Raw genomic sequence first — 27,456 nt, forward strand, 5'->3', positions numbered from 1 at the left:
TTCTTTTCTTTCCCTTATTCTCAAAGTAACGTCAACTTAATTGTTCTTGGACAAGTCAACACATCTTTACAAAAAGGAGATAATAGTTATGTTTGCCTAGTTTATTTCCAATTCAGACATTTTAATTCAGTCTTTTGAATGCTGCTATTTTTTTCCATTTAAAATGGATTAGTTCTGTGGGGTATTATATTTTACTCATTATTTTGTAATTGTTTTCTTGTTCTTTAAAGTGGATTCTTTTCTCTTTCTGAAATAGATTTTTAAACTCCTTAAGGCAGGAAACGTGTGTTATCATCCCTATCAATACCATTAGCACAGTGATCTGCAAATAGCAGCTCCTTGTTATTTGCTGTATTCAGCTGTCTGCTCACCAATGTAAGGTATTGATGTTGTTTAAAGAGAGAATGGGCTTGAGATGGAAGCATAGACCAAATACCTCCAGGCAAGAACCTTCACGCACAGTATAATGGCACATAAAGAATTTACATGGGCCAAGATGGTGGTGTAGGTAAATGCTATACTTGCATCCTCCCACAACCATGTCAAAATTACAACTGAACTACAGAACACCATTCAGAACCACTGGAAATCTAGCTGAACAGAAGTCTTACAACTGAAAAAGGATGTACTGAAGAAACCACATGGAGACTGGTAGGAGAGGCAGAGAGATCAAATAGGTTGGTCCCACATCCACAAGTGGCGGATAAAAATAGAGAGGGATAGCTCAGCTCAGGAGGGTCCCCTGAGGAGTGAAGGGTCTCAGCTCCACACCAGGCCCCACAGCCAGGGTTCCAGGGCCAAGAAGAGAAGTCCCCATAGCTTCTGATGGTAAAAACCAATGGGGATTGTGGCTGAGTGAGACAGAGGGTTGTAAGAGGCCCAGACAGTTTCTCTTAAAGGGCCCACACGGCCTTATTAGGACTCATTTGCTCCGAGCTCCATTGTTTGGGCAGCAGTTTGGAAAGTACCAGGGGCACATGGGGAGGAATGGAATTGTTAGGCATCAGGGCAAGAGCTGGAGGGGTAGCTTTCTCCCAGACAGAAGAGCTGGCAGAGGCCATTGTTCCTTTGCTGAGCACTCTCCCCACAAAGCCAGCAGGCAGGTGCCATATCTGAGTCTCTATCAACCTAGCTGTCTCTGTTTGCTCTGCCCTGAGACCCCACCCCACCCAATTTATGGACCCACCCAAATGGTTTCCACTGGCTTTTCATAGGAACAACCTGTCTTGGCTCATGCTGCAGACTTTCCTAAAATCTCTCAAATGAGCAGCATCTGGCCTCCGGGCGCCACATACTTCTTGCTAAGTGGCCTCAGGCCCAGCACTAGTGGCAGCCAGCTTTGGTTCTCAGCTTGCCCTATCTTGGGCACCTCCAAGCCCAGCACAAGTTGCAGCCATCTGCAGATCATTTTGAATCTCATGCCAGGTGGCTCCCTACTGAACCCAGGTGGTGGCTGACCTTGACCTGCCCTCCCAGGAGGCCCCAGAGCCAGTGTACCCAGTGGAAAGCTTAAGACCACACCAAAACACCACCCAACTACCCTCACAAGCGACACATTCAAGGGGCAAACTCAGCGGGCACCAGAGCCCTGCTGAAGGAAATCCTGCTCTTTGGGATGGGCCCCTGCACAGTAGACCCACCAAGATGACTGATGGCCAGAACCAGTCCTTGCAGTGGATCAGCCTGGGGTAAATCCCTCCCATGGCATGTCAACAGCAATCAAGACTTGTGTACAACAGGAGGGTGTACACAACTCACATAGGGGGATGGGGCACATCTAGAGTGCCCAGCAAGGGTGGTCAGGGAGGCAGCGCTGCAGACCCTATCGGACACCTATTACATAAGGCCACTCCATCAAGCATGGGAGATATAGCAGCTCTACCTAATACACAGAAACAAACAGAGGGAGGCTGCCAAAACGAGAAGACAAAAATCATGGCCCAAATGAAAGAATAGACAAAACTCCTGAAAAAGAACTAAACAAAATGGAGACAAGTAATCTACTGGATTCAGAGTTCAAAACATTGGTTATAATGATGCTCAATGAACTTAGAACTTCAATGAAGAGATGGGAAACATAAAAATGGAAGTAGAAAATATAAAGAACCAGTCAGGAATGAAGAAAACATGAACTGAAGTGGAGCAGATAAAGCAGAGGATCCAATCAGAGATTTGGAAACTAAAAAATCAGAAAACACCCAATCAAAATAGTCAAAAGAAAAAGTAATCTAAAAAATGAGGATAGTAATAAGGAGCCTCTGGGACAACTTCAAGTTACCAACATTCACATCAGGGGGGTACCGGAAGGAGAAGAGAGAGAGCAAGAAATTAAAAACCTATGTGAAAAAATAATGATGGAAACCTTTCTTAACCTGGTGAGGGAAATAGACATACAAGTCCAGAAAGCAGAGAGAGTCCCAAACAAGATGAACCCAAAGAGGCCCACACCAAGACACATCATCATTAAAGTGCAAAATATTAAGACAAAGAGAGAATCTTAAAGCTAGCAAGAGAAAACCAGTTAGTTACCTCCAGGGACCTCCCATAAAACTGTCAACTGATTTCTCAACAGAAACTTTGCAGGCCAGAAGGGATTGGCAAGAACTATTCAAAGTGATGAAAAGCAAGGACCTACAACCACCATTACTCCAGCCAGCAAAGCTATCATTTAGAATCAAAGAACATATGAAGAGCTTCCCAGACAAGAAAAAGCTAAAGGAGTTCATCATCACCAAACTAGTATTACCTGAAATGTTAAGGGACTTCTTTAAGAAGAAGAAAAATAATATCAAAAATATGAATAACAAAATGGCAATAAATATATATCTATCTATAATTAATTCTATAAAACAAAACAAATGAACAAGCAGAACAGAAACAGGCTCATAGATACAGAGAACATTTCAATGGTGGCCAGGTGGGAGGGGGTTTGGGGCACTGGCTGAAGAAGTGACAGGATCAGAAGTAGAAACTGGTCACTACAGAATAGTCACAGGGATGTAAAGTGCAGCCTGGGAAGATCGTCAGTGCTATTCTAATAACTATATGTGGTGTCGGATGGGTAGGAGACTTACCAAGGTGATCACTTAGTGAATTATATAATGTCTGATCACTGAGTTGTACCCCCTGAAACTAATATAATATTATATGTCAACTGTAATTGAAACATAAAAGAATATTTAAAGTCAAAATAAATAAAACTTACAAAGTACAAAAAGTAAACAACTTAGTGAGCTAATACATTTTACTAAGCGAGATTTCCAAAGGACATTTTCATTAGCTCGATGTTTAAGTTCCTATATATAGGGAAGGAAAGAGTAGGATGTGGGAGCATAGCATTAAGCAGTTCAGATAGAAGTCTCTGGGGACAGTGTGGACAGATGTGACAGATGGCCACGCTTCCACTTGCTCCCACAGAGCCTCAATAGCCAGAAGAGAAAGAGCTATTCCTCCCGGCCTCAAGCCCCATAATTCCCTGTTAGAAATGTCCTCAGCTATGACAGCTTCAACGGTCAGATTCATAGCCTCTGTATTTCCCAACAATAGCCATATCAGAAGCTTTCAAACTAAGATTAACAAGAGACGCAACCAGAAAGGTTCTAGAGATGGGCATGGTGGAGAGAGGAACACAGGTGGTAGGGAAGAGTGGAGGCGGAGTGCTGGAGACCTTGCTCAGGCCGAGGAAGGAGCAGAGGGAGACCCGAATGTGTTCCCAAATCCAATACTCAGTTAGCAAGAGCCTCTACTGACCTGTCCTTAACCTCTTTGTCTTTCCACCTCCCTGCAAATCGGCACCGTAATCTTCATAAGAAAGTGGGAGGATTAGTCACCTGTGAGGAACCTCTTGGAGCTGGAGAGAAATCTGGAGATGGGCAAGGAGGGAAAGGCAGGGCTGGGCTCCCCTACCTCGTAATATTTGCCATCCGAGTAGCAGCCACAGCTGTGGGGCAGGATGCAGCTCTTGCCATTGAGGACGTAGCCCGTGTCGCACTGACAGCCCTCCACGCAGTAGTGGTTGCAGTCGCTCTTCAGGCGGATGGCGGCACAGCGGGGCTGGCAGACGCTCACGCAGCTCTCATAGTGGCTGTTGGGAGGGCAGGTGACGGCTGCAACAGAAGACACAAGTCAGAACTCGTGCAGTCGCAAGAAGTGTAAGCGGTCTCCTGAGGCCATCGCTCACCCACTCAGGGAGATGGAGGGTGTGCGTGTTGGGGAGGGGGTGGGAGAACTTTACCACCTTTCCTGATCACGACCTGTTCTGCTGATTCAGAGCCCTTGACTTATTAATGCTTAAATAATGGACCAAAGAGCGGATGAAGATAACCAGAGGTTCCTCACACAATCTTTGTCTTCTCTTCAGCTTGTTTTTGAGGTCCTGTAATTGGCTGCCTTTAAACCCCACTCCCAACAAGCATCTCGACTTCAGTTAGGCACCCACGCTCATTCCTGCCTTTAGGTCCCCACTCACATTGATCTCCCCAGGCATGCCTTTCTCTCTCCTCTTGGCCCATCCAGATGCCCCAGTCTTCAAGTCCTAGGTGGAGTCCCATCTTACTCATAATGTTCCCCACTCCTGTGCCAGTACTAACAACCCCCCTTCATCTCAGAACTTCCACAGAACCGTTTTCTAAGCCAGTAGTGTATAAATGGTAGGCTCCTGAACCCCTTGATGTTTGACAAGGCTAATATGCTCTGTGTGTGTGTGTGTGTGTGTGTGTGTGTGTGTGTGTGTGTGTGTTTAGACTGACCCATGTCAACTATGTTCAATGGGTTTCAAATGACCCTGGCCGGTTGGCTCGGAGATGGAGCATTGGCCCAGCATGTTTGATTCCCAGCCAGGGCACACAGGAGAAGTGCCCATCTGCTTCTCCACCCCTTCCCTTCTCTTTTCTCTCTCTTTTTATCTCTCTCTTCCCCTTCCACAACCATGGCTCGATTGGAGCAAGTTGGCCCTGGGCACAGAGGATGGCTCCATAGCCTCATTTCCAGCACTAAAAATATCTCTGTTGCTGGGCAACAGAGCAGTGGCCCCAAATGGGCAAATGGGCAGAGCATCCCCTGGTAGAGGGCTTGCCGGGTGGATCCCTGTGGGGATGTATGTGGGAGTCTGTCCATCTGCCTCCCCACTTCTCACTTAAGAAAAAAAAATTTTTAAACAGGTTTCAAATGCACGCAGATGCTTTTATGGAAAGCAGTTTGGGTCCTAGAAGAGAGTGTGGGCTCTAGGACCAGATGGAAGAGACCAGAGCCCATTTTGTAGGCTCTCTGGTTCTCAGCTCCTCAATCTATAAAGTGCGGAAACCTGTAACATCTACTTCATGACTTGTTGGGAAGGACTGAGTGAGTCTGTGTGCTCAAAGCAGCGCTCAGCACATAAGTGTTCAGGTAAATGCTAGCCAATCATTAGACAGGTTCACTTGAAAGTTTTATGGGAAGTTATTTTAGTAGGTGTATCTAAAAAGTGTAACTACTAATATGTGAAGATGTCTACTCAACACAATATAGCTTTGAATTATTGCTTTTGTAATGCTGCATGATAGTTTATATGTTATTAATGGTGCTGTTGTGAGTATCCTGTTACATTATCTTTGCCCTCATGAGTAAGTGAAATCTGTACAATAAATTCCTGAAAGGGCATTAGTGGGTCAAAGGATGTGCTTGTTTAAGTTCTTGATAGATGCAACCGAATTGCCTTCGAAAGAGGCTGTGTCAATTTATCCCCCTACCAGGCTATTGGAGGAGGTCTATTTTCTCACATCCTCACTGATTGTTATCAACATATTTTATAATCCTTGGAAATAAGAATGTTAAACGCAGTAGCTACCAGGGACTACTACCTAGAATATATAGAGAACTTTATTTTTTTTAAGATTTTTAAAATTTATTCATTTTAGAGAGGAGAGAGAGGGGGAGAGAGAGAGAGAGAGAGAAAGAGAGAGAGAAAGAGAGAGAGAGAAAGGGGGAGGAGCAGGAAGCATCAACTCCCATATGTGCATTGACCAGGCAAGCCCAGGGTTTAGAACCAGCGACCTCAGCGTTCCAGGTCAATGCTTTATCCACTGTGCCACCACAGGTCAGGCTATACAGAGAACTTTAAAAAGAAAAAAACCTGATGAAAAAATGGGCAAAGGACTTGAATACACATTTCTCCAAAGAAGATATGTGAATGACCAATAAGCACGTGACAATATGCTCCATAGCATTAATCATCAGAGAAATGCAAATGGATACTACAATGAGACCTTGTACCCATTAGAATGGCTGCTATTGAAAAACAGGAAAATGACAAGTGTCAGCAAAAAGGCAGAGCAATTAGGACCCTTGTGCACCACTGACAAATGGCAAAATGGTATGATGGCTGTGGAAAACACTAAGGCAGTTCCTCAGAGACATATCCCTGTGATATTCCTGCTCACTGCCGCTGGAAGCAGGGGTCTGGTGCACATCTATCCCAGCCACCCTACAGAGCAGTTCAGCCACACAACCTGGCTACAGCAAGAGAGGGGACCCTTGTAGTAGGTCTCACGAGGAAGCAGGCGGAGTGTCCTTCTTAAAACTCATATCCTGCGCCATTCCAAGGCCCCTAAGGTCCACAACCTGGTTTTTTGTTTGAAGAAAGGTAAGTTCACTGTCCAGACTGTGCTGACCCTGCTGCACTCAGGGGAGCTCTGGGGATTTATCCAGACCCTGACTTTCTTTATAGGCGTATTTATTTTACTGAAGTCATCAGAGGCTCAGTAGTCCAGGCAGTCACCCCTACTGGCATCATTACTCCAACCCCTCACTCGGGGACCGAGCCTGGATGAAACGGTGTCAGCATCTTTCTCTCCCTCTCCCCATTTCCTCCCACGATCTACATGAACGCAGTTAGGGGCATGCAAATGAACTGTGTGAACATTAAACTACAACACTTTCTGGTTTTTCATTCAAATATCCTTTTTCCAGGATGCAAGGGGGTGTATTCCCTGGTACCACCTGCTGTATCACTTGTTTAGAGCTCCATGCATTTGGCATCAATTTGTAGCCTTTTTATACGCTTAGGTCTAAAAAGAAATTTACTATAGCTAATGAGCTTGAGATGGCAAAACAGACTAAGGCCAAAGACCAATAGTGGTTTTTCCTCCCAGTTTTTTCCTGTTGTGACATGCTGAGCGTGGGCCAATTATTTCAGCACGCAGTATAGAGGGTAGGAGTTGAGAACATAAGCTTCGGAGTTGGAAGATCAAATTCAGACCTTGCGAGGAGATCCTATGACTTTAAGCAAGTTACATAACTCCTCTGAGTCTCAGGTTCTCTCTAACTAATTGCATTATTGAAGAGAATAAGTGAGATAATGTTAATGGAGTGTTCAGCACTGGGATTGGCCCAGAGCAAGCCATTAATGTAACAAGAATACAATTTAGCATGCATAGGATGTGCCGTGTGCTTTCGGCTACCTAATTTTATCCACCTCATGTTGCTGCAGCATAAAGGGTGTACAAAGACAACAGCATTATCACAGCATTATGGCAGGGGGTGGGGGGAGACAGACTAAGAACCAGGGAGGAAAAGTGTAATGCTCCAAGGTTACACTAATCCTGGTCTAATCCTGATGGATAGAGCCAGCCTGGAATCCAGGGGCTCTAATTCTGTTTCTGATGCTCTTGACATCTTGTTCGGCTTCCTAAGTGTGAAGTCTAATCCATGACGTATGTGAATTAAATAGAATAACACACTTAGAGAAAGCCCATACATCACCGGTACAGTGATGGGCCCAAGAAGTTCTAGAACGAACTAACTCACTCACTCTTGCCCTATCAGTTCTTTGTTAGAATTTTATTGTGTCCTTGCTGAATCCGAATGCCATGGATGGTGCTCTGTGTTTACATAAATGATGGGCTCAAGATGGTGGAGTAAGTAAACACTATGTTCACTTTCTCTCGTGACCACATCACAATTACACGTGAACTACAGAACAACCATTACTGAGAACTGCCTGAAGCCCAGTCCTATAAGTAAGAATATACTGAAGAAGGCACATCGAGACTGGTAGAAGGGGTGGAGAGGTGAAACAAGCTGGTCCCACATCCCCGTGTGGCAGATAAAAGTGAGGAGGGATCTCTCAGCTGCAGAGGTTCCCCTTGAGGAGTGAAGGGTTCTAGCCCCACACCAGGTTTCCCAGGCCAGGGTTTCAGGGTTGGAAAGAGGAGTCCCCATAACTTCAGGCTGTGAAAACCAGCAGGGATTGTGGCTGAGGGAGATGGAGGGAGTCCCAGGCATTCACCTTAAAGGGCCCACACATTGACTTACTCACTGATGGACTCACTTGCTCTGAGCTCCAGCTCAGGGGCAGTAGCCTGACAAGTGCCAGGGACACATGGGGAGGAACTGAACTATCTGGTTTCAGGGCAAGGGCTGGAGGAGCAGTGTTCTCCCAGACATCAGTGCTGGCAGAAGTCGTTGTTCCTTTGCTGATCCCTCTCCCCACCCAGCCTGCACACACAGCTGGGCACCATATTTGAGTCTCCATCAACCTAGCTAAAACCTTGGTGATACCCCAAGACCCTGCCTCACCCAACTTGTAAGCCCATCCACACTGCTTTCAGTGGCTTTTCCATACCAACAGCCTGTCTTGGCTCATGCTGTGAACTTTCCTACAATCTCTCAAAGTTTCACAAACCCAAAACAAGCAACATCTGGCCTCAGCATGTCCCATACCTCTTGCTGAGCAAATGCCCGAAGCCTGGCACTCACGGCTGCCAGCCTCAGTCTGCTGCAGCTTCCGTCTCCAGGCACTTACAAGCCCAACACAGTGGCAGCAATCTGCAAATCACTTTGTAGCTCACAACAAGTAGCTGCAGGCAGGGCATAGGGAACTACTGACATTGGCCTGCATCAAAGTCCCTCCTGAAAGACCCCAGAACCAACACACCTGATGGTCAGCTTTAAACCACACCAGGGCACCACCCAAACACCTCCACAAACAACACACCCATAGGGCAGGCACCAGAGCCCTGCGAAAGTGAATTCTAGCCCACAAGATTATCTCCTGGACAACAGCTCTTCTGCTATAGTCATGGTCAGTCCTCACAATCATCCTGAGCAATCAGCCAACAACGATCAAGCATTAGTTACAACAGAAGGCACACACAACCCACACCAGGGACACATCTGAAACACCCAGCCCAGGTGGCCAGGGAGGCTTTGCCACTGGGCCCCACAGGACACCTACTGTGGAAGGCCACCCTATCAAGACCAGGAGATGTTGCAGCCCTGCCTAATACACAGAAACAAACACAGGGAGTAACCAAAATGAGGAGACAAAGAAACATGCCCCAAATGAAAAAATAGAACAAAACTCCAGAAAAAGATACCAACTAAAATGGAGACAAGTGATCTACCAGACACAGAGTTCAAAACACTGGTTATAGCGGTGCTCAGTGATCTCAGCGAGAAGTTCAACAATGAAGAGACGGTAAACATGAAAATGGAGATAGTAAATATATACACACACACACATATACATATATATGTGTGTGTGTGTGTGTGTGTATATATATATATATATTTAAGAACCAGTCATAAATGAAGAATACAATAACTAAAATGAAGACTATACTAGAGGGAATCAATAATAGAGTAGATGAAGCAGAGGACTGAGTCAGCAATTTGGAAGATAAGGCAGCAGAAAACCCCAATCAGAACAACAAAAAGAAAAGAGAATAAAAAAGGATGAGGATAGTTTAAGGGGCCACTGGGACAACATCAGTTGTACCAACATTTGCATCACAGGAGTATCAGAAGGAGAAGAGAGAGAGCAAGGAATTGTAAACCTATTTGAAGAAATAATGATGAAAATCTTCCCTAATCTGATGAAGGAAATAGACATATAAGCCCAAGAAGCTCAGAGAGTCCCAAACAAGATGAACCCAAAAGAGGCCCACACCAAGACAAGTAATTAAAATGCCAAACGTTAAAGACAAAGACAGAATCTTTAAAAATCACATAGAAGAAAAAAAAGAATAAAAATATGAATAATAAAATGGCAATAACTACATATCTATAAACAACTACTTTAAATGCCAAGATTAAATGCTCTAATCCAGTGGTAGTCAACCTGGTCTCTACCGCCCACTAGTGGGCGTTCCAGCTTTCATGGTGGGCGGTAGGGGAACAACCAAAGTATAAATAAAAAGACAGGTTTAACTATAGTAAGTTGTTTTATAGATTTATTCTGCCAAACTTAGTGAAAATTCGACATAAAGTACTTGGTAAATAATTATTATTATATGCTTTAACTTGCTGTAACTCTGCTTTATAAATTTTGTAAAGTTACTTCCCCACTTTATAAATCACCATTACTGTGGAACCGGTGGGCAGTTAGAAAATTTTACTACTAACAGAGATACAAAAGTGGGTGGTAGGTATAAAAGATTGACTACCCCTGCTCTAATCAAAAGACATATGGTGGCTGAATGGATAAGAAAACAAGACCCTTAAATATGCTGCTTACAACAGTTTCACTTCAGATCAGAAAACACACACACACTGACAGTCAAATGATGGAAAAATATTTTTCATGCAAATGGAAACAAACAAAAAGAGCTGTGGTAGCAATACTTACATCAGCCAAAACAGACTTTACAACAGCATCTATAACAAGAGACAAGGAGGACCCAGCCATTTCTTTCCGGGGTATTTACTCAAAGAAACCCAAAAGACATATACATCCATATGTTCATTGCAGTATTATTTACAATAGCCAAGATATGGAAACAACCTAAGTGTCTATCAATAGCTGAATGGATAAAGAAGTGGTGAATATATGCAATGGACTATGACTCCACCATAAAAAATAAGGAAATCTTGCCATTTGCAACATGAATGGCCCTAGAGTGCATTATGCTGAGTAAAATAAATCAGACAAAGACAAATGCCATATGATTTTACTTACATATGGAATCTAAACAACAGAATAAATGAGCCAACAAAGCAGAGCCAAAAGCGGAGGAACAGAGAACATCTTGATGTTTGCCAGATGGGAAGAGGGTTTGAGGGGATAGGTAAAATAGGTGAAAGAGTTAAGAAGCACAAATTGGTAGTTACAGAACAGTCATAGGGATGTAAATTACAGAGTAAGGAATATAGTCAATAATGCTGTAATAACCATGTACGGTGTCAGATGGGTAATAGATTTATTGGGTTGATCACTTTAACCTCTATGTTGTACAACGAAAAGTAATATAATATTATATGTCAACTGTGTTTAAAAAATAAAAAATTAAGAAGTAATAAAATATAATTTAAAAGGTTTTTCAAAAGAAAAAATAAATAGTATTAACTCAACTTTATAGGTAAATAAATTGAGGCTCTGGGAGGTTACACACATTGTGTCAGACAACAAGCTCAATCTGTGGAAATGGAAGACTGACCTGCCCGCACCAATCAAGACACAAGGCAAATAAGGGAGAGGACTCACAGCATGACGTGTAATTCCTCCAGCCAGTCACGGCGATCCCCTGAGTCTGGCAGGTGCTGGCGTAGTTCTGTAGCCAGCTGCAGGCTGTCTGCACTGCGCCCCCATCAATGCAAGAGTCGAACAGGCAGTTCTTGTAGAAAAAGGAGGGGTTAACTTTGCTGTGACACTTGGTGAAGCCAGCATTCTGGTTGGGGATCAGGCTGCACAGCTGCTGCACCTTTGAGAAGCCTTCCACTTTGGTACAGGAAGGGCAGCGATCCCCACAGCCAACCTGGCAGAAGGTGTCTCTCTTCACCCAGCTTTGTCCAAACTCGTTGACGCTGGAAGCGAGCAGACCCATCGGCATCTCCAGATCATCATCAGGGTTGCCGTTGTAGCGGCCACACAAGCCATAGGTGCTGTTCTGCATGTTCCGCGGGACAGTGATCGACAGGAAGGTCTTCCAGTCATATACTACCTTCAGGCCAAAATCAGTTTCCACCACCACATGGAAGCCAAAGGAAAAGATATTTATCTTCCCTTGTCCCAATTTCAGGGGTAGATACAGCCGTTCATTATTGACCTGCAAGAGAAAGATGAAGAGAAAGTCCAGCAATCTCCCGGCTCTTCTCCTAATGATTAGTCTTTAGAGAGATAGTCCCAGAGGGTGATCTGAGCATGTTGAATACAATCTTTGCATTTAGTGTTGTTTATGCCAGTCAACTACCATTATTAAGATTTGAATAGGCTTAATTGACTATCCTTTGTACACTAATATACCCATTTATTTCAGAGACTTCTGTTTACATAGCATTATTTCCCCCGGGAGTTCAGAATATTTCCTCCGATGTAATGAGAGAGTAATGAGAATTCAATTAAAGCTTAGACTAAAAAACCCAAACCTGGAATGCCTGTGTTTGTATTTCCAGCTCTACTGTAGAATTATTTTAGATAAAACCCAATTTATTAATTCCTTTGGGATATATATACCTTTTCTCCTGAAGAATTACTTAATTGCTGGTTCCTCTGCCTAGAATACAATTCTTCATCTGTCAACATCCCTCTCATCCTCCAGACCCTGTTCAAATGTCATATCTTCTATTAAGCAAGCTTAATAGAGCCTGTGGTCAGAATTAATCACTCCCTCAGGTGGGCAACCAGACCACGCTATTTATACTTCTCCTGTGTTCTCTGCCTTCAGCCCAGATCAAGCATATGTACTCTGTTATTGAAGCACACATCACACTCTGCCTTATATTATGGCTGGTTGTCTACATTTCTAGCTCACCTACAAGATTATGAGCAACTTGAGGGTAAGACCCATACTTTACTGATCTTTATAACCATCGTCCCCTGACTTGACTACATGCTGGGCAGCCAGTACAAAGCCTTACAGAGTGGGCACCTAACACGTTTCCTCCCGGAGACTTTTAAATTCAGAAAACAAGGAAATCTCTTCATGTAACACTCCAGAACCGCACTCCCCTTGAACTATTTTTATTCAAATGAGACAAACCCTATAACTCTAGGTGAGCTAGGTGAGCCAATGATGGAAAACTGAGTCGACTTTGAGGGCTAAGAGGGAGCTGGTCTTCCCAGGGGGAGAGGTAGGTGCTGCTACTGTGGGGTGTTCTGAATTGCTCTCCAATCAGAAATACCTTCTCTCCTGACTATTTAATCTCTCTCTTATCTGACACCTCTCCCCCACCCTCACCCCCTTGCTCAAGCCAGAGACCTTGGGCTCAAGCCAGTGACCTGTGGGATCAAGCCAATGACCACGGTGGTCATGTCTATGATCTCAAGCTCAAACCAGTGACTGCGCGCTCAGGCTGGTGAGCCCATGCTCAAGCCAGATGAGCCTGTGCTCAAGCCAGTGACTTCAGGATTTTGAACCTGGGTCTTTCACATCCCAGTCCAACACACTATCCGCTGCGCCACCACCTGGTGAGTCTTCATTTTTTAAATTGAATTCATTGGGGTGACATTGGTTAATAATTGTTTAGAATAAGAATGTGTATTGGTTAAAGGCACAGAAGGGAGAGGAAATGACAGATGGGCAAGGTGCCTGGAAGGGAGGAGTGAAGGGGTCTGTGAGGGGTCATTTCGGTGCCAGGGCCCAGGAGAGTGGATGGAGAAGGGAGATCACACCTGGTGAGCAAGGCTTTCCCAGTGGGAGACCCAGCGATGGAATGACTTGGGCTGTGTGTAAACACAGAACAAACATATGATGGTCACTGAAGGAAGCGAAGGCCGTGGGGGCTGGCACCTGCCTCGAAGACTCACACTAACATCCTAAGTGCTCTGTACCCAGAGGCTCCCACGTGCTTCTCCTCCCAAGCCTTCCCTTCTATGTTCTTGGCTACTGGGTGTCAAGCAGGAGGCGCACCTTAGGGAGACAATCTAATGGGATTCATGCTAAGGGCTTGTGGAGGCTGCCATTGCCCAGGAGAACCCTGAGAAAGACACACCCCCTGAAGTCCCATAAATGCCACCTTCATCCTGTCGTCACTGCTCCATCTCTCTGTGTGTGAGAAATGGAGAGGAAGGGGAACAGAGAGAGAGGAGGCAGAGAAAGGAAGGGGTGGGTACAGAAGCAAAGCCTTGTGGGTGGAGGAGGGAGGCGTGGAGAGGAGGGGAAGAGGGCCTGGGGATGAGTGTGAGAAAATGTATTTTAAATATTTAACTGTTGTAAATAAGGCCGCATATTAGACTTTTAGTGGAGACCTTCCCTTTAAACAGCTGGTCCTGATTAGCCTGCTCTGGTGTCTGAAGTCCCCTCGTACCCCACACTTTGCTCTTACTCTGGGCCTTCACTGATGCTTCCCTTTTGTGGCAAACCCTTCCGCCATTCTTGGCCCAGCTAATGTACTCCTTTAGGGCTCTGTTCTGGGTCATCTTTCCCAGATGGCATCCCCTGAAGCCCTGCCGGCTTAGACAACCTATTCCCTGTGCTCCCGGGACCCTCCATTTTTGTAGCACGTGACACGACGTCCACATTCCCTGGGAATACATTTGTCTTTCCCAGGAGACCCTGAATTCCCTTAGGACAAAAGCCATATTTTATTCTTTTTTTTTTTTTCCTAGCAAAACTTGGCACCAATATAATAAGCATCAATATAAGCTCCTCAAACTAATTAGAGCTAGAGTGATGGCCAAAACCTCATTCTTCTCGGATGGCTACAGGTTTGGCAATCTGACAAAAACCTGCACTCCGGCTGGACCATGCTGGACTCGGCTAAGAGGTCATCTCTACTGAGCTCTGGCTGAGGCTGGCCGAGATGGGGGCTGCTTCTGTGCCCCCAGACTGACTCACCTTCTGTTGCTCATCCCCAGAACCCTATTTAGTACACAGATAGCATATTTATTTCTAGTTTTTCTTGGCTTAGTGTATTTTCCCATGTCCTCTACTACTGCTAAATTCAGAGAAAGGTCAGAGTCATAGAGTGACCCTGTGTCCCAAAGAATCACTCCTATGTCACTTCTACTTCTGACAGTACAAGCAATGACCCAGGGCTCTGCATTATTTTGCTTGGAACTCCACTGCACACTGTCAGTGTGATGGCCATTATTCTTCTCTTAGGGAGAGAAGGTGACTAATAATGGCATGGGAAAAACAAATGGAAATCATTGAACAAGCAGATCCTGTAATGCATATTAATAATTCAAAGGAAATGCTAAATCTATCTCCCATGCCCCTGAAGAAGAGGAACTTCAATGCATCCTGAATGTGGTCTTATTGTCACAGATTTGAAAGCTATATGCTCTATTCCCAGCTTTGGTGTTTAGTATGCCTGGGTGACTTAGAAAGTTGAGCCCTGGCAAGGAGTCCCCTTATCCATTTAATCAATTTCTCCTTGATGAATAATCCTTCCTCATTATTCTCTAATTACCCCTGTAGTGGGTTAAATTATGTCCACCAAAAGATACATTGACATCTTAACCCCCAGTACCTGTAAATGTGACCTTATTTGAAGGTGGGGTCTTTGTAGATGTAATTGAGTTTAGATAAGATCATATTAGATTAGAGTGGGCTCTAAATCCAATGACTAGTGTCTCAAAAAAGAGAGAGAGAGATTTGTCATAGAGAAACAGAAGACAGAGAAAAAAGTCCATATAAAGACAGAGGCAAGGGACTGGAGTTAGACAAGCCAAGGCTCACCTACAACCACCACATTCTCGGAAAGAGGCCTGGAACAGAATTTTCCCTAGACTCTCAGAGGAAGTATGGCCTTCCTAACACACTGATTTTGTACCCCTTGCCTCCAGAACTGGAAGAGAATAAGTCTCTGTTGTTTTAAGCCACCTAGCCTGTGATACTTTACGAAGGCAGCCCGAAGAAACTTAGACACCCTTCCCTTTCAACTCTTTTTTGGAGAAAACTTCCTTGACCTGGTGAAAGAAAAAGACACATAGATCCAGGAAGCACAGAGAGTCCCAAACAAGAAGAATCCAAAGTGGCCCACACCAAGACACATCACAATTAAAATGGCAATGTTTAAAGACAAAGAGAGAAGCTTAATGCAGTAACAAAAATACAGTTATCTACAAGGGAGCTCCCATAAGACTGTCAGCTGATTTCTCAATAGAAACATTTCAGGCCAGAAAGGATTGGCATGAAATATTCAAAGTGATGATAAGGAAGACTGCTCTACCCAGCAAATCTATCATTTAAAATTAAATGTGTAATAAAGAGCTTCCCAGACAAAGAAAATCTAAAAGAATTTATTACCACCAAACCAGTATTCCAAGAAATATTAAAGAGACTTCTTTAAAAAAAGAAAGAAAAAAAGGAACATAGTTATAAAGCATAAAATGACAAAAAATACAAACCTACCAGTAATCACTTTAAATAGAAATGTCAAAAATGCTCCAATCACAATACTTAGGGTAGCTGAATGGGTAAGAAAACAAACATGCTGTTTAAAAGTGACTATCTCAGAATGAAAGACAAAGACAGAAAGTAAAAAGATGGAAAAACATTTCATGCAAATGGAAATTTTTCAAAAGCTGGGGTAGCAATACTTCCATCAGACCAAATAGACTTTAAAAAAAATGTTTTACTCTATTATAGGGCCACGACAATCAAAACAGCATGGTATTGGCAGAAAAATAGACACTCAGACCAATGGAACAGAATAGAAAGTCCAGAAATAAAACCACATATATATAGTCAAATAATTTTTGATAAAGGGGCCAACAACACACAATGGAGAAAAGAAAGCCTCTTCAATAAATGGTGCTGGGAAAACTGGAAAGCCACATGCAAAAGAATGAAACTGGACTACAGTCTCTCCCCCTGTACAAAAATTAACTCAAAATGGATCAAAGATCTAAACATAAGACCTGAAACAATTAAGTACATAGAAGAAGACATAGGTACTCAACTCATGGACCTGGGTTTTAAAGAGCATTTTATGAATTTGACTCCAATGGCAAGAGAAGTGAAGGCAAAAATTAATGAATGGGACTACATCAGACTAAGAAGTTTTTGCTCAGCAAGAGAAACTGATAACAAAATAAACAGAAAGCCAACTAAATGGGAAATGATATTTTCAAACAACAGCTCAGATAAGGGCCTAATATCCAAAATATACAAAGAACTCATAAAACTCAACAACAAACAAACAAACAATCCAATAAAAAAATGGGAAGAGGATATGAATAGACACTTCTCCCAGGAAGAAATACAAATGGCCAACAGATATATGAAAAGATGCTCATCTTCTTTAGCTATTAGAGAAATGCAAATCAAAACGGCAATGAGATACCACCTCACACCTGTTCGATTAGCTGTTATTAGCAAGTCAGGTAATAGCAAATGTTGGAGAGGCTGTGGAGAAAAAGGAACCCTCATACACTGTTGGTGGGAATGTAAAGTAGTACAACCATTATGGAAGAAAGTATGGTGGTTCCTCAAAAAACTGAAAATAGAACTACCTTATGACCCAGCAATCCCTCTACTGGGTATATATCCCCAAAACTCAGAAACATTGATACGTAAAGACACATGCAGCCCCATGTTCATTGCAGCATTGTTCACAGTGGCCAGGACATGGAAACAACCAAAAAGCCCATCAATAGATGACTGGATAAAGAAGATGTGGCACATATACACTATGGAATACTACTCAGCCATAAGAAATGATGACATCGGAACATTTACAGCAAAATGGTGGGATCTTGATAACATGATACGAAGCGAAATAAGTAAATCAGAAAAAAACAGGAACTGTATTATTCCATACGTAGGTGGGACATAATAGTGAAACTAAGAGACATTGATAAGAGTGTGGTGGTTACGGGGGGGAGGGGGGAATGGGAGAGGGATAGGGGGTGGGGAGGGGCACAAAGAAAACAAGATAGAAGGTGACAGAGGACAATCTGACTTTGGGTGGTGGGTATGCAACATAATTGAACGACAAGATAACCTGGACTTGTTATCTTTGAATATATGTATCCTGACTTATTGATGTCACCCATTAAAAAATAAAATTATAAAAAAAATGTTTTAAAGAGACAAAGAGGGACACTACGTAATGACAAAGGGATCAATCCAACAAGAGGATATAACTGTAGTGAACGCTTATGCGCCCACCATAACAGCACCTAGATACAGGGTGGGGCAGAGTCGGTTGGCAGTTGTTTGTAGGGAAGATAATACAATAATAAATAAATACTAATACAAGAATAAACTCTGTTTCACATACTCTCAACCATAAACCTACTTCTGCCCCGTTGTGTATATACAGCAAATACTGAGGGACAGGAGAGAGATCAGCAGTGTAGAGGACTTTAACATCTGACCTCAATGGATAGACCCTCCAGACAGAACACCAGCCAGCAAACAGCAGCCTTAAATGACATGCTAGACCAGAAGGATTCAGTTGACATTTTCAGAGCATTTCACCCCAGAGCAGCAGAATATATCATACATCCTTTTCAAGTGCACATGCAACATTTTCAAGGATAGGCCACGTTAGGACACAAAACAAGTCTCAGTAAATTTAAGATTAAAATCGTATCAAGCATCTTCTCTAGCCACAAAGATATGAAGCTGGAAATCAATTATAAGAAAAAAAAAACCCACACAAACACATGGAAACTAAATAACATCTTGTTAAACAATGAATGGATTATCGATGAGATCAACAAAATAGTAAAAAGCTCCCTTGAGACAAATAAAAACGAACACACAACAACCCAAGATCTATGGGTCACAACAAAAGCAGTCCTAAAGGGAAAATGTGTAACATAACAACAGCCCCGCCTCAAGAAAGAAGTGAAATCTCAAATAAACCATCTAACATTACACTTCAGGAAACCAGAAAAAGAACGACAAATACCAAAGTGAGTAGAAGAAAGAAAATAATGAAAATCAGAGCTGAAGTAAGTGACAGAGAGACTAAAAAGAAATATATGGAAGATCAGTGAAACCAAAACTGATTCTTTGAAAAGATAAACAAAATTGACAAAACTTTAACCAGACTAATCAAGAAAAAAAAGAGAGACAGTACATATAAATAAAATCAGAGATGAAAGAGGTGAAGTAAAACTGACACCACAGAAATAAAAAACATTATGAGAAAATATTTCAAACAACAATATGGCAACAAATTGGACACTGTGGTAAAAGTGGATACATTTTTAGAAAAATAGTATCTTCCAAAACTGAATCAAGAAGAATAAAAAAATATGAATAGATCAATTATCATTTATAATCCCCAAAGTGGGAAGAAGGTGAATTAGACAATAGAACCACCTTAGATGCCTGCTCTTCTCTGGGCAATGCTTTCTTTGATAGATGCAGTGACTGCCCCAGGCCACACAGCGGGAGCCAAGCTGGGATTTGAATCTAGGACTGTGGTCTCTCCAACCTACAATATGAAAGCTACCATTTTTTTAGAGCTGGTGCTTAAATTGCTGCCTGTGACTTGGGAAGATCATTTTTCTCTCTAAGACTCAGTTTCCTTATCTGTAAGATAAAGAGACAAACTCTCCAGGGACCCTCTGTGCTCCAACATTCTATCTGTTTTTCCTTAGATTCTGAACCAGCCTGATTCAGCTGCGGCCTGGCTTGCTGACCCAGGGCCCTTGTCCACATGTCCCCACGACTCCCTCCCGGGGGACTGGCCCGTGACTACTCACCAGCACGGTGTGCTTATAGGCCCTGTGAATCACTATGCTGTAGCCATACACGGTCACATCCACCTGCTTGACCCACAAGGCCAGCGACGGGTCCCGATCTTCATTCTTGGCTGTGACGATGAACTTGGGGAAAGTGTCTGAGCTTGGCCTGTTTCCTGTGGTGCACAGGATGAGCGGGCAGCTGGTCTGGAAGTCGAATGGGTAGCCGTCAAAGGTGAGGTAGTGGCCGTAGCCCGAGACAATGCAGGAGGCGTCGGTGCGGGCCTGGCAGTAGTACAGGCCACCCTCCTCCATGCAGTACTCGTCATCCTTGCAGGGGATGGACTCACAGTGGACGCTGTTGTCTGTGCCGTTGCAATAGCAGAAGATCTGGCAGTCCAGGTCCACCCAGAAGGTCTCATTGGTGGCCAGTTGGTGCCCCTCAAAGTTGCAGCCGCACTCACTCCGGGTGACACACTGGCTGCCTTGCAGGGCGTAGCCCTCGTCGCACTGACACCCCTCAGAGCAGGTGTCCACACAGATGGGGCCCAGGGCCAGCGTCTCACAGGTCTCCGTACACGTCATGCATTCCTCAAAATGGCTGTTCTCTGGGCACTCCAGAGCTGAGGGTGATCAAGGAAAAGACAGGCTTGAGAAAGGGGCAGAGGTCACAGACACTGCGTGGGTGCACTCATTAGCATGCATGTGTGTGTACGTGTATGTGTGCCTGTGGGTGTACCGTGTGTGTACTCTTACTTGACAGCACAGTGAGCTCGATAAATGCCATGTCACCTTCATTTGGGTCATCAAAGGCCCAGTGAGCCCCTCACTCATGCGCCCCTCCAGTGCCCTTAGCTTTCAGTGCAGAAGATTCCAAGACTGTAAGCCTGTATGGAGCTCCTGCTACATGCCAGACACTGTTCTAGGCACTTCAGTGTAACTTTGCAATGACCTAGAAAGGAAGGAAAGTCTTATCATCCCTATCTTATAGATGAGGAGACTGAAGTTCAGTGACTTAACTTAATCCTGCTAATAAATCCTGGAGCGAGATCTGAACCCGGATCTCCCGATTCTACGTTTCCTGACTCAAAAACCCCGGAGAGACCATGTCCTGTCAAGAACAAATGCTGTGGATACCATCTCTGAGCTTCAGTTTCTTCTTTTATTAAATAGGGACAATACTTCCGTCGCCTGGCTGCTCTGAGCATCAGTAAGCTCATAATAAGTCCACAGTAGAGTCTGAATGCCCTCACCCTTCACACTTTGACGGATGGGCTTTCTGCAGGGTACTTTTACTCTACAAACTGGTCTTTCCCTTTGACTCTCATTTCTCTCATCTGCTGTGTTCTGGCCTCTTCCACCTCCACACTACCTGCTGTATACGGTCACCTCTGCCACCTTTGCACACACTCTCCCCCACCTGGACGGCCCTCACAAAAGCCACATCCCACCTGTTCTTCAAGTGTCACTTCAAATTGCACTTCTGCCCAGACGCCTTCCTTGAGAGACGGAGTCTCTGAGTCACAAAGTACGGCACGTACAATAATGCCAGCACGTGCTGCTCACTGCGGAGCTCTAGGGAATCTTCCCATCCTTTGTATTATTTTAGTTTGTCCAAATTTGACACAGGCAGAGAAGAATCCAGGAGCACAGAAGAAATCTACCTACAGGTCTGTGTAGTCTAAAGCCGTGCAAATGTCCCCACCATCTCCCGGGAGGATAAACTCTTGTCTTTAACATTTTTTTTTTTTTTAGCTCTTGGGCATACTGTTACTCCTTCATAGTGTTTCCGAATCCAAGGACACAAGGGATGATACAGAGAATGAAATTGCGTGGCAAATAGCTCTGCCCACAAGTGCTGGCTCAACGGTCCTGCTCTGTGTACTGAAAGCAATCATTTCCCCCCTGGGCTGAAGGACTCCCTCCACCCCCACTGACGACACCACCATACCGCACTGGAGTTGAAGGCAAGTTCAGCACTGATTAAATATGTCTGTATGGAAGGATTTTCACATTTGTCTCTAAATTATGAATGTTGTAGCACTGACTGCTGGTTTGCAGTGATAGCAAACAACATGACTTACTTAAATAGCTCTCGCTTCACGACATATTGTGTTGTCTGAGTTTGTCGGAAAGTCTGGGACATACAGCTGTAAGTAATAAACAGCCCCTGGTCCCTGAAATGTCTCTGTGAAATTATTTTAATTGGGTGTCCTGGCTCTGCCAACAAGAGGGCTGGTTCAATATATCTACGCAGAAGCAGTAGTTGTCTCTTAGTTCAAAGAAGACTGTGTTCCTGCTTTGCAAGTGTTGTCCAGTCTCGCCCCCATGCTGCAAGACCCCGTCCGTGCACATTAACTCCGTAGCACCCGGTGAGTTGATTAATCAAGTGTGCATGATCCAGTTTTTCTCTCCAGACCCATGTGCAGAAGGTCTGGACAAGACATCCCAGAGGATATCTCAAATTTGAGCCCTGGCCCTTCGCCATAAGAAGCCCTGCTTCTGCCTGCATGTCTCTCTATGTAAAAGGCACTTACAAGAGCTTCTTCCAGCTCTGTGGTCCAGATAAGGGGTGGTGAGATGCTATTCTCAGAGGCCACCACTTCCAGGAAAAGAGGGGCTCATCACCATCCCAGTGCACTTACTTCATACAAACAATGCCACCAAACTATGTTCCAGGCAGTACAGAAAACAATCCAGGGACACTTCCTGCTGGGCAGGGGTTCAGAGTCTCAACAGACTGGCACAGACACAGCCTGGCCACAGAATGGATTCGGTATGGGGCAGACGGAGTAATTCCATGCCATGACTGAGCTCTGCACAGAGGCTGAGAGCCGAGCAGGAACAGAGAGCACAGGAGATAAACTGGAGGCGGCACAAAGGAGTAGGAGGGACGTGAATTAAAGGGAAGGCTTTAGGGAAACACTGTGAGGTCCGACTACATGCGGTGGTCAGGAGGAGCCTTGGAAACTCTCTCCCTGTAGGTGACTTCGTGGGAAGAGCATACTCCCAGAATGCCAGCTTTCGGATTCACAGCATCTTCTATTAATTCTTCCCAAGTGTGGTTATTAAGGTTCACCAGGTATATGACTGCCTGTTTTTGAGGTAACAGCCACCAAACACTCCATGTGTACCTCAAACTTCCAGGTTCAGAAGCCAGATTTAAAAAGATGTGTGTGTGTGTGTGTGTGTGTGTGTGTGTGAGAGAGAGAGAGAGAGAGAGAGAGAGAGAGAAAGTTCTTCGCTCTAAGCGCTCTAAAAGGCTTAGAGGTAAAGCAAGAATACTCTAGTAGCAATGGTTAAGCCTCACACAGACCTTGGTTTGTAACACTTTCCCCACCAGGAGTCCAGGCTTCTTGGAATAATGGCTGATTCTAGTCTGGGACTGGGGAAGGTTAAGAGATGAGTGCAAAACATTTTTTTTTTTTAATGCTAGAAAGTAACAGGCATGTCAAAAGCCCACATAGGAGGCTCCTAGAACTACCACTGCCCTGCTGAGAGGGGTTAGATATTCTGGTACTCTGGGAACAAAATAAAAAACCAGCAATATGAGATTCTCTTGATAGCCATTGTCAAGTTTGCCCCAGGGAGCAGTGCTAATCTCTATGCCATGAAAGGCACCGACTGATCCACTTCCATTCAAATGAATGGGGACTTCTTTGCCAAGAGAGAAGGCACCAAGGGAGGCATCGCAGAGATTTCTAGTCCTTTGACGTGATATGTGTTAGATAAAAGCACCAGTCAAAAGGATGGCTAATTGTTCTACAATGAAGAGATATCGTGTAATTAGAAATAAAAACAAAGGGGAGAAACAGTTTGGTGTAGGGTAATAGAAACTTCCAGCGGACACGTCAGATGAGAGAAGGTGTGCACAGGTATGAGACTGTCCTTAAGCCCCATTCTTCGGGAAGAGAAGTCCTGAGAATGGTCACTGTCCCGTCTAGTCCCCCCCCCGTTGGCCCCCCGCGTAATGTAGCCCCAACTTACGGCAGAAGTCATAGGTCCGCCAGGGGCCCACCTCCACGTCGGCGTTCTTGCAAGCGCTTGCATACCGGGCCACAGAGTCACAGAGCTCCGACTCGTTGCCTCCGCTCTGGCACAGGCGAAAAAGGCAGGTGCGGTAGTAGGCGGTGACATTGACCACCCCGTGGCACTCCAGAAAGGAGCTGTTGGAGGGGTCGTTGATGATGCCACACCTGGAGCGGCTCCGATAAAACTTGAGCAGCTCTGAGTCATTGTTGCAGGCCTTCAGCAGGTCCCCACACTCCCCGTTGCAGATCTCCTCGAAAGTTGTCCAGCTTTCCAGGAACACTGCCAGGTTGTCCGTGCACTTGCCGTTGGGGAGACAGAACTCGTCGCTGGCATTGGCATTGAAGAAGCCACACAAGCCCCCGGTGCAATTGAAGTAGGTGGTGGAGAGCCGGATGTAGAGCAGACCTGTGTCTGAGTACTGGACGCTCACGATGCCCTTGGACTCCACTGTCGTGCTGTTTTTGCTTCGGTAGATTTCCAGCTTCCCCGAAAGATGGAAAAAAGGTAATTCCACTTCCTGACCATTCAACTGAAAAAGCAAATCACAATCATCAGTTCCAGCTACACACAGGGGGCTCACAATTCTCCAGGCTGGGAAAAAAGGCACGACTCTGCCCAAGGACTGGCGCTTTGAGAAGTGTCAAGAAGCTGACGGTCTGTGGAATCCACCCAGACAGACACCAACTGTCCCCCCCCCCCCGGCACCTCTGTTTTTTTACTTCTAGACTCTACTAATTCAACACATTTGCTGTTTATTTCCATATGCACAAGACTGTAGGCTAGCCCCAAACCAAACTGAAGTGTGAGCAAGTTGGCTTCCTCCTACTGCCTGACACTTCTTCACAGACAGAGCCCCCTCCCCCCATGTTTCTGGCTCCTTTCTTTCCCTTTAAATCTTACTTTGCCTGTGTCTGATTGGGGACATAGCATGTACATCTCATTACTCAGCTGCCCATCCTCATGTCTATCTCCTACGATTCTTTTAAAAAATTGATCTTTGCCAGTGTGTCAACAGAAAGGAAAACACAGCCCTTACAGTTTGCAAATGTGTGTTTTATTATGTCCTTGTACAGTGCTGCTTTGATTTCTAAATTAATCTTCATCCTGGCCCACTGGCTCAGTGGATAAAGCATCATCGGCCTGGTGTGTGGACGTCCTGGGTTCGATTCCTCATGAGAAGTAACCATCTGCTTCTCTTCTTCTCCCTCTCCCCTTCTCTCCCTCTCCTCCTCCCACAGCCAGTGGCTTAAATAGTTCAAGTGTGGCCCCAGGCGCTGAGGATAGTTTGGTTGGTCCAAGCGTCGGCCTTAGGCACTGAGGATAGCTGAGGGGTTTCCAGGTGGAGCCTACTCAGAGCAATTGCAGGGGTCTGTCTCTCCTCCTCCCACTTAAAAAATATTTAAACTTCATGTGATACTATGAAAAGCATGTTAGCCTGGGACAAGGAAGGTCCCCTCGCTCTGTCATCCCAGCTCTACGATGACTTAGCTCTGAGGTCCGCATTCCTAAGGTAGCATTCTGTGATCATCATGTGAAGACAAGAAATTGCACTAGATTATTCTTAAGATTCTTTCTAGAGCTAATGATCTATGAGTTTAGATGTGTGTTAGTGGGCATTTTAGACCAGGTCAGAGGGGCAGAGGGCACTGTAGTAGGCACCCTTTGCATTACCCCATAAGGATTCCCATTATAGGTGGGAGAGTGGGTATACTACAGGGTGGAGAGCATGGACACTGGAGCCAGCCCACCAGGACCCGACTCCCATTTTATGACTGTGTGTCCCTGAGGTAGTGATCAAACCTCTCTGTGCCTCAGTGTTCTCTTATGTAAAAGGAGAATAATATTACATATCTGGTAGGATTAGATGCAATATAGAATAGTGCTGGGCTCATAGTAAACGTACTATGAGTATTTACCATTGTGGAGAGTTAGTCCTGTTATATCTATCCAATTCAAGAAATTTTAGCTTCACTCCATTTCTCCACCCTTTTGGACTCTTATTTGGTGTCTACAGTTAGATGATGCTCCCATTTTGGAGTTGTTGCCTTTCTAGAATTCACTCATGGTCAGAGGCAAAAAGAGCCTGAAGAATATAGCTTCTTCACCTGAGGGACTCTTCAGAACCCCACCCCCACCCCAGGGCAGCAGGAGAGCAGGAGTCTTACCTTGACTTCAGAAGCCCCAACTCCTCCTATCTTGACTTCCTGGTTAGCCACCAGGATCCGAAGGCCTCGTAGCCAGGCAGGCCCCCCATCAGGCTTCTTCTTGTTGATGTCGATCTCCAAGTACTCCGGATGCTCGGGGCAGGTCTTGAGCAGCGTGTAGGAGAACTCAGAGGGGAAGGCGTAGGCGGCCCCGTCGAAGGTGTGTAGCACCTGGTTCTGGCTGAGCAGGCACACGGTCTCCCGCTTGGGGAAGCAGCCGCGGTAGCCATCCTCCACCGTGCACACCTCCCCGCCCCGGCAGGTCTTATTGAAGCAGTACACGTCACCGCCCTCCTCGCACAGGCACTGCACCGTGCAGTTGGCTGTGGCCCAGAAGAACTCCCCCATGGTGTAGTAGTGGCCGTCAAAGTCACAGCCACACTTGTGCAGCGGGACGCACTGGCTGGTGCTGAGGACAAAGCCTTCGTTGCACTCACAGCCCTCCGTGCAGGGCGTGGCACAGTTCTGAGAGGCCGTGAGGTCTGAGCAGGTGTCGGGGCAGCTGCTGGTGCACACGGAGTAGTGGCTGAAGTTTGGACACTGTACTGTGGACACTGGTGTGGGGGAGAGAAGAGAGCATGACAACACCGTCAATGACCCAGGGGCTAATGGCCGGAAGCCACCATGCACGGGGCCTGGAGGAAATGAGCATCTTCCATTTAGCTCCTAGAGCAGGGGCCGAGTGGCCACTGCTCCGGGAAAGAGGGACTGAGGTTGTGTCTGTGGAAACAAGCTCAACTGCTTTCCTAAAAACTGCTGAGACACACGATTGACTTGGGAACTTTGACTCTCATGCGACCATTAAACTCCAGGTTGCTTTCCTAACTAGACAATAGATTGTTCAATATAGAGTTAACTGTTTGGTGATCTACAGCCATTATGATGTTTTAAGATCCTCAAGCAATGACATGTAAGTTGTTCTGATTTTAAAGGGGGTGGCCCATTCTTAGGAGGAAATAAATTCAACTTGCAGGAGAAATGAAAAATGTAACCGTGAAAGGAGGAATTTGAAAATACAAAATTTCTAACAAGTGGGTACTGAAAAATACCTGAGTAACCAAAGAACATTGCAAAAATGAATTCACTGGAACATTACAAATAAGAAAGAATCTGGCTATCTGGAAAGAATTGCATGCCCGTTCTTCCAGGAGACTGGATTTGTACAAGAACCATGTGCCTCCGACAGCCTTCTTGCCTTAGAAACCTTTGATTCTTATTTTAAGAACATCTGAGTTTACGTAAAATATTTGGATCTGGTTGAATTCAAAAGGCAAGGGCTCATGGGCCTGGTAAACTAGCTCTCTTAATTACATATGACTCATCTCACTGACGTTAGAGGGAGGGAGAGGGGGGAGAGAGAGGAATGGGGAAGATAGGAAAGCAGTAACACTGGGAAAAATAGCCACTATAGGCGAGAATTTAGTTAGGCAATTTGGATGCTTTTGGATTATAAAAAAATCAAAGAAAAGTCATATTTAATTTAAACTTGAATCAGAAGTTGGATGCTCCAGACATTATAGAGGATGGTCAGTTTCAAGGAGATAAAATAAATACGCCATCTCTTAGTTTGACCAGTAATCTTAGAATTGAATCTGATATGTGATCAGTTATGTGAATGCACCCTATACTGATCAGATAAAAATCTCCCTCTAACCTTGG

General features: G+C 44.8%; 1 protein-coding gene across 1 annotated transcript in view; it reads right to left on the reverse strand.

The window, feature by feature from the left end:
* The window catches only part of TECTA (tectorin alpha), a 68,202-nt gene that overhangs the window by 20,628 nt on the left and 20,118 nt on the right, over nucleotides 1-27,456 (reverse strand). The window contains exons 8-12 of the mRNA XM_066259816.1: nucleotides 25,759-26,351; nucleotides 23,549-24,122; nucleotides 19,583-20,184; nucleotides 11,459-12,020; nucleotides 3,907-4,106 (exon numbers count right to left, since the gene is read on the reverse strand). Of these exons, the coding sequence (XP_066115913.1) occupies nucleotides 3,907-4,106; nucleotides 11,459-12,020; nucleotides 19,583-20,184; nucleotides 23,549-24,122; nucleotides 25,759-26,351 (2,531 nt within the window). The remainder of the gene's footprint in view (nucleotides 1-3,906; nucleotides 4,107-11,458; nucleotides 12,021-19,582; nucleotides 20,185-23,548; nucleotides 24,123-25,758; nucleotides 26,352-27,456) is intronic.

Source organism: Saccopteryx bilineata, chromosome 2 (assembly GCF_036850765.1).
Source record: "Saccopteryx bilineata isolate mSacBil1 chromosome 2, mSacBil1_pri_phased_curated, whole genome shotgun sequence".
Classification (NCBI taxonomy): Eukaryota; Metazoa; Chordata; class Mammalia; order Chiroptera; family Emballonuridae; genus Saccopteryx; species Saccopteryx bilineata.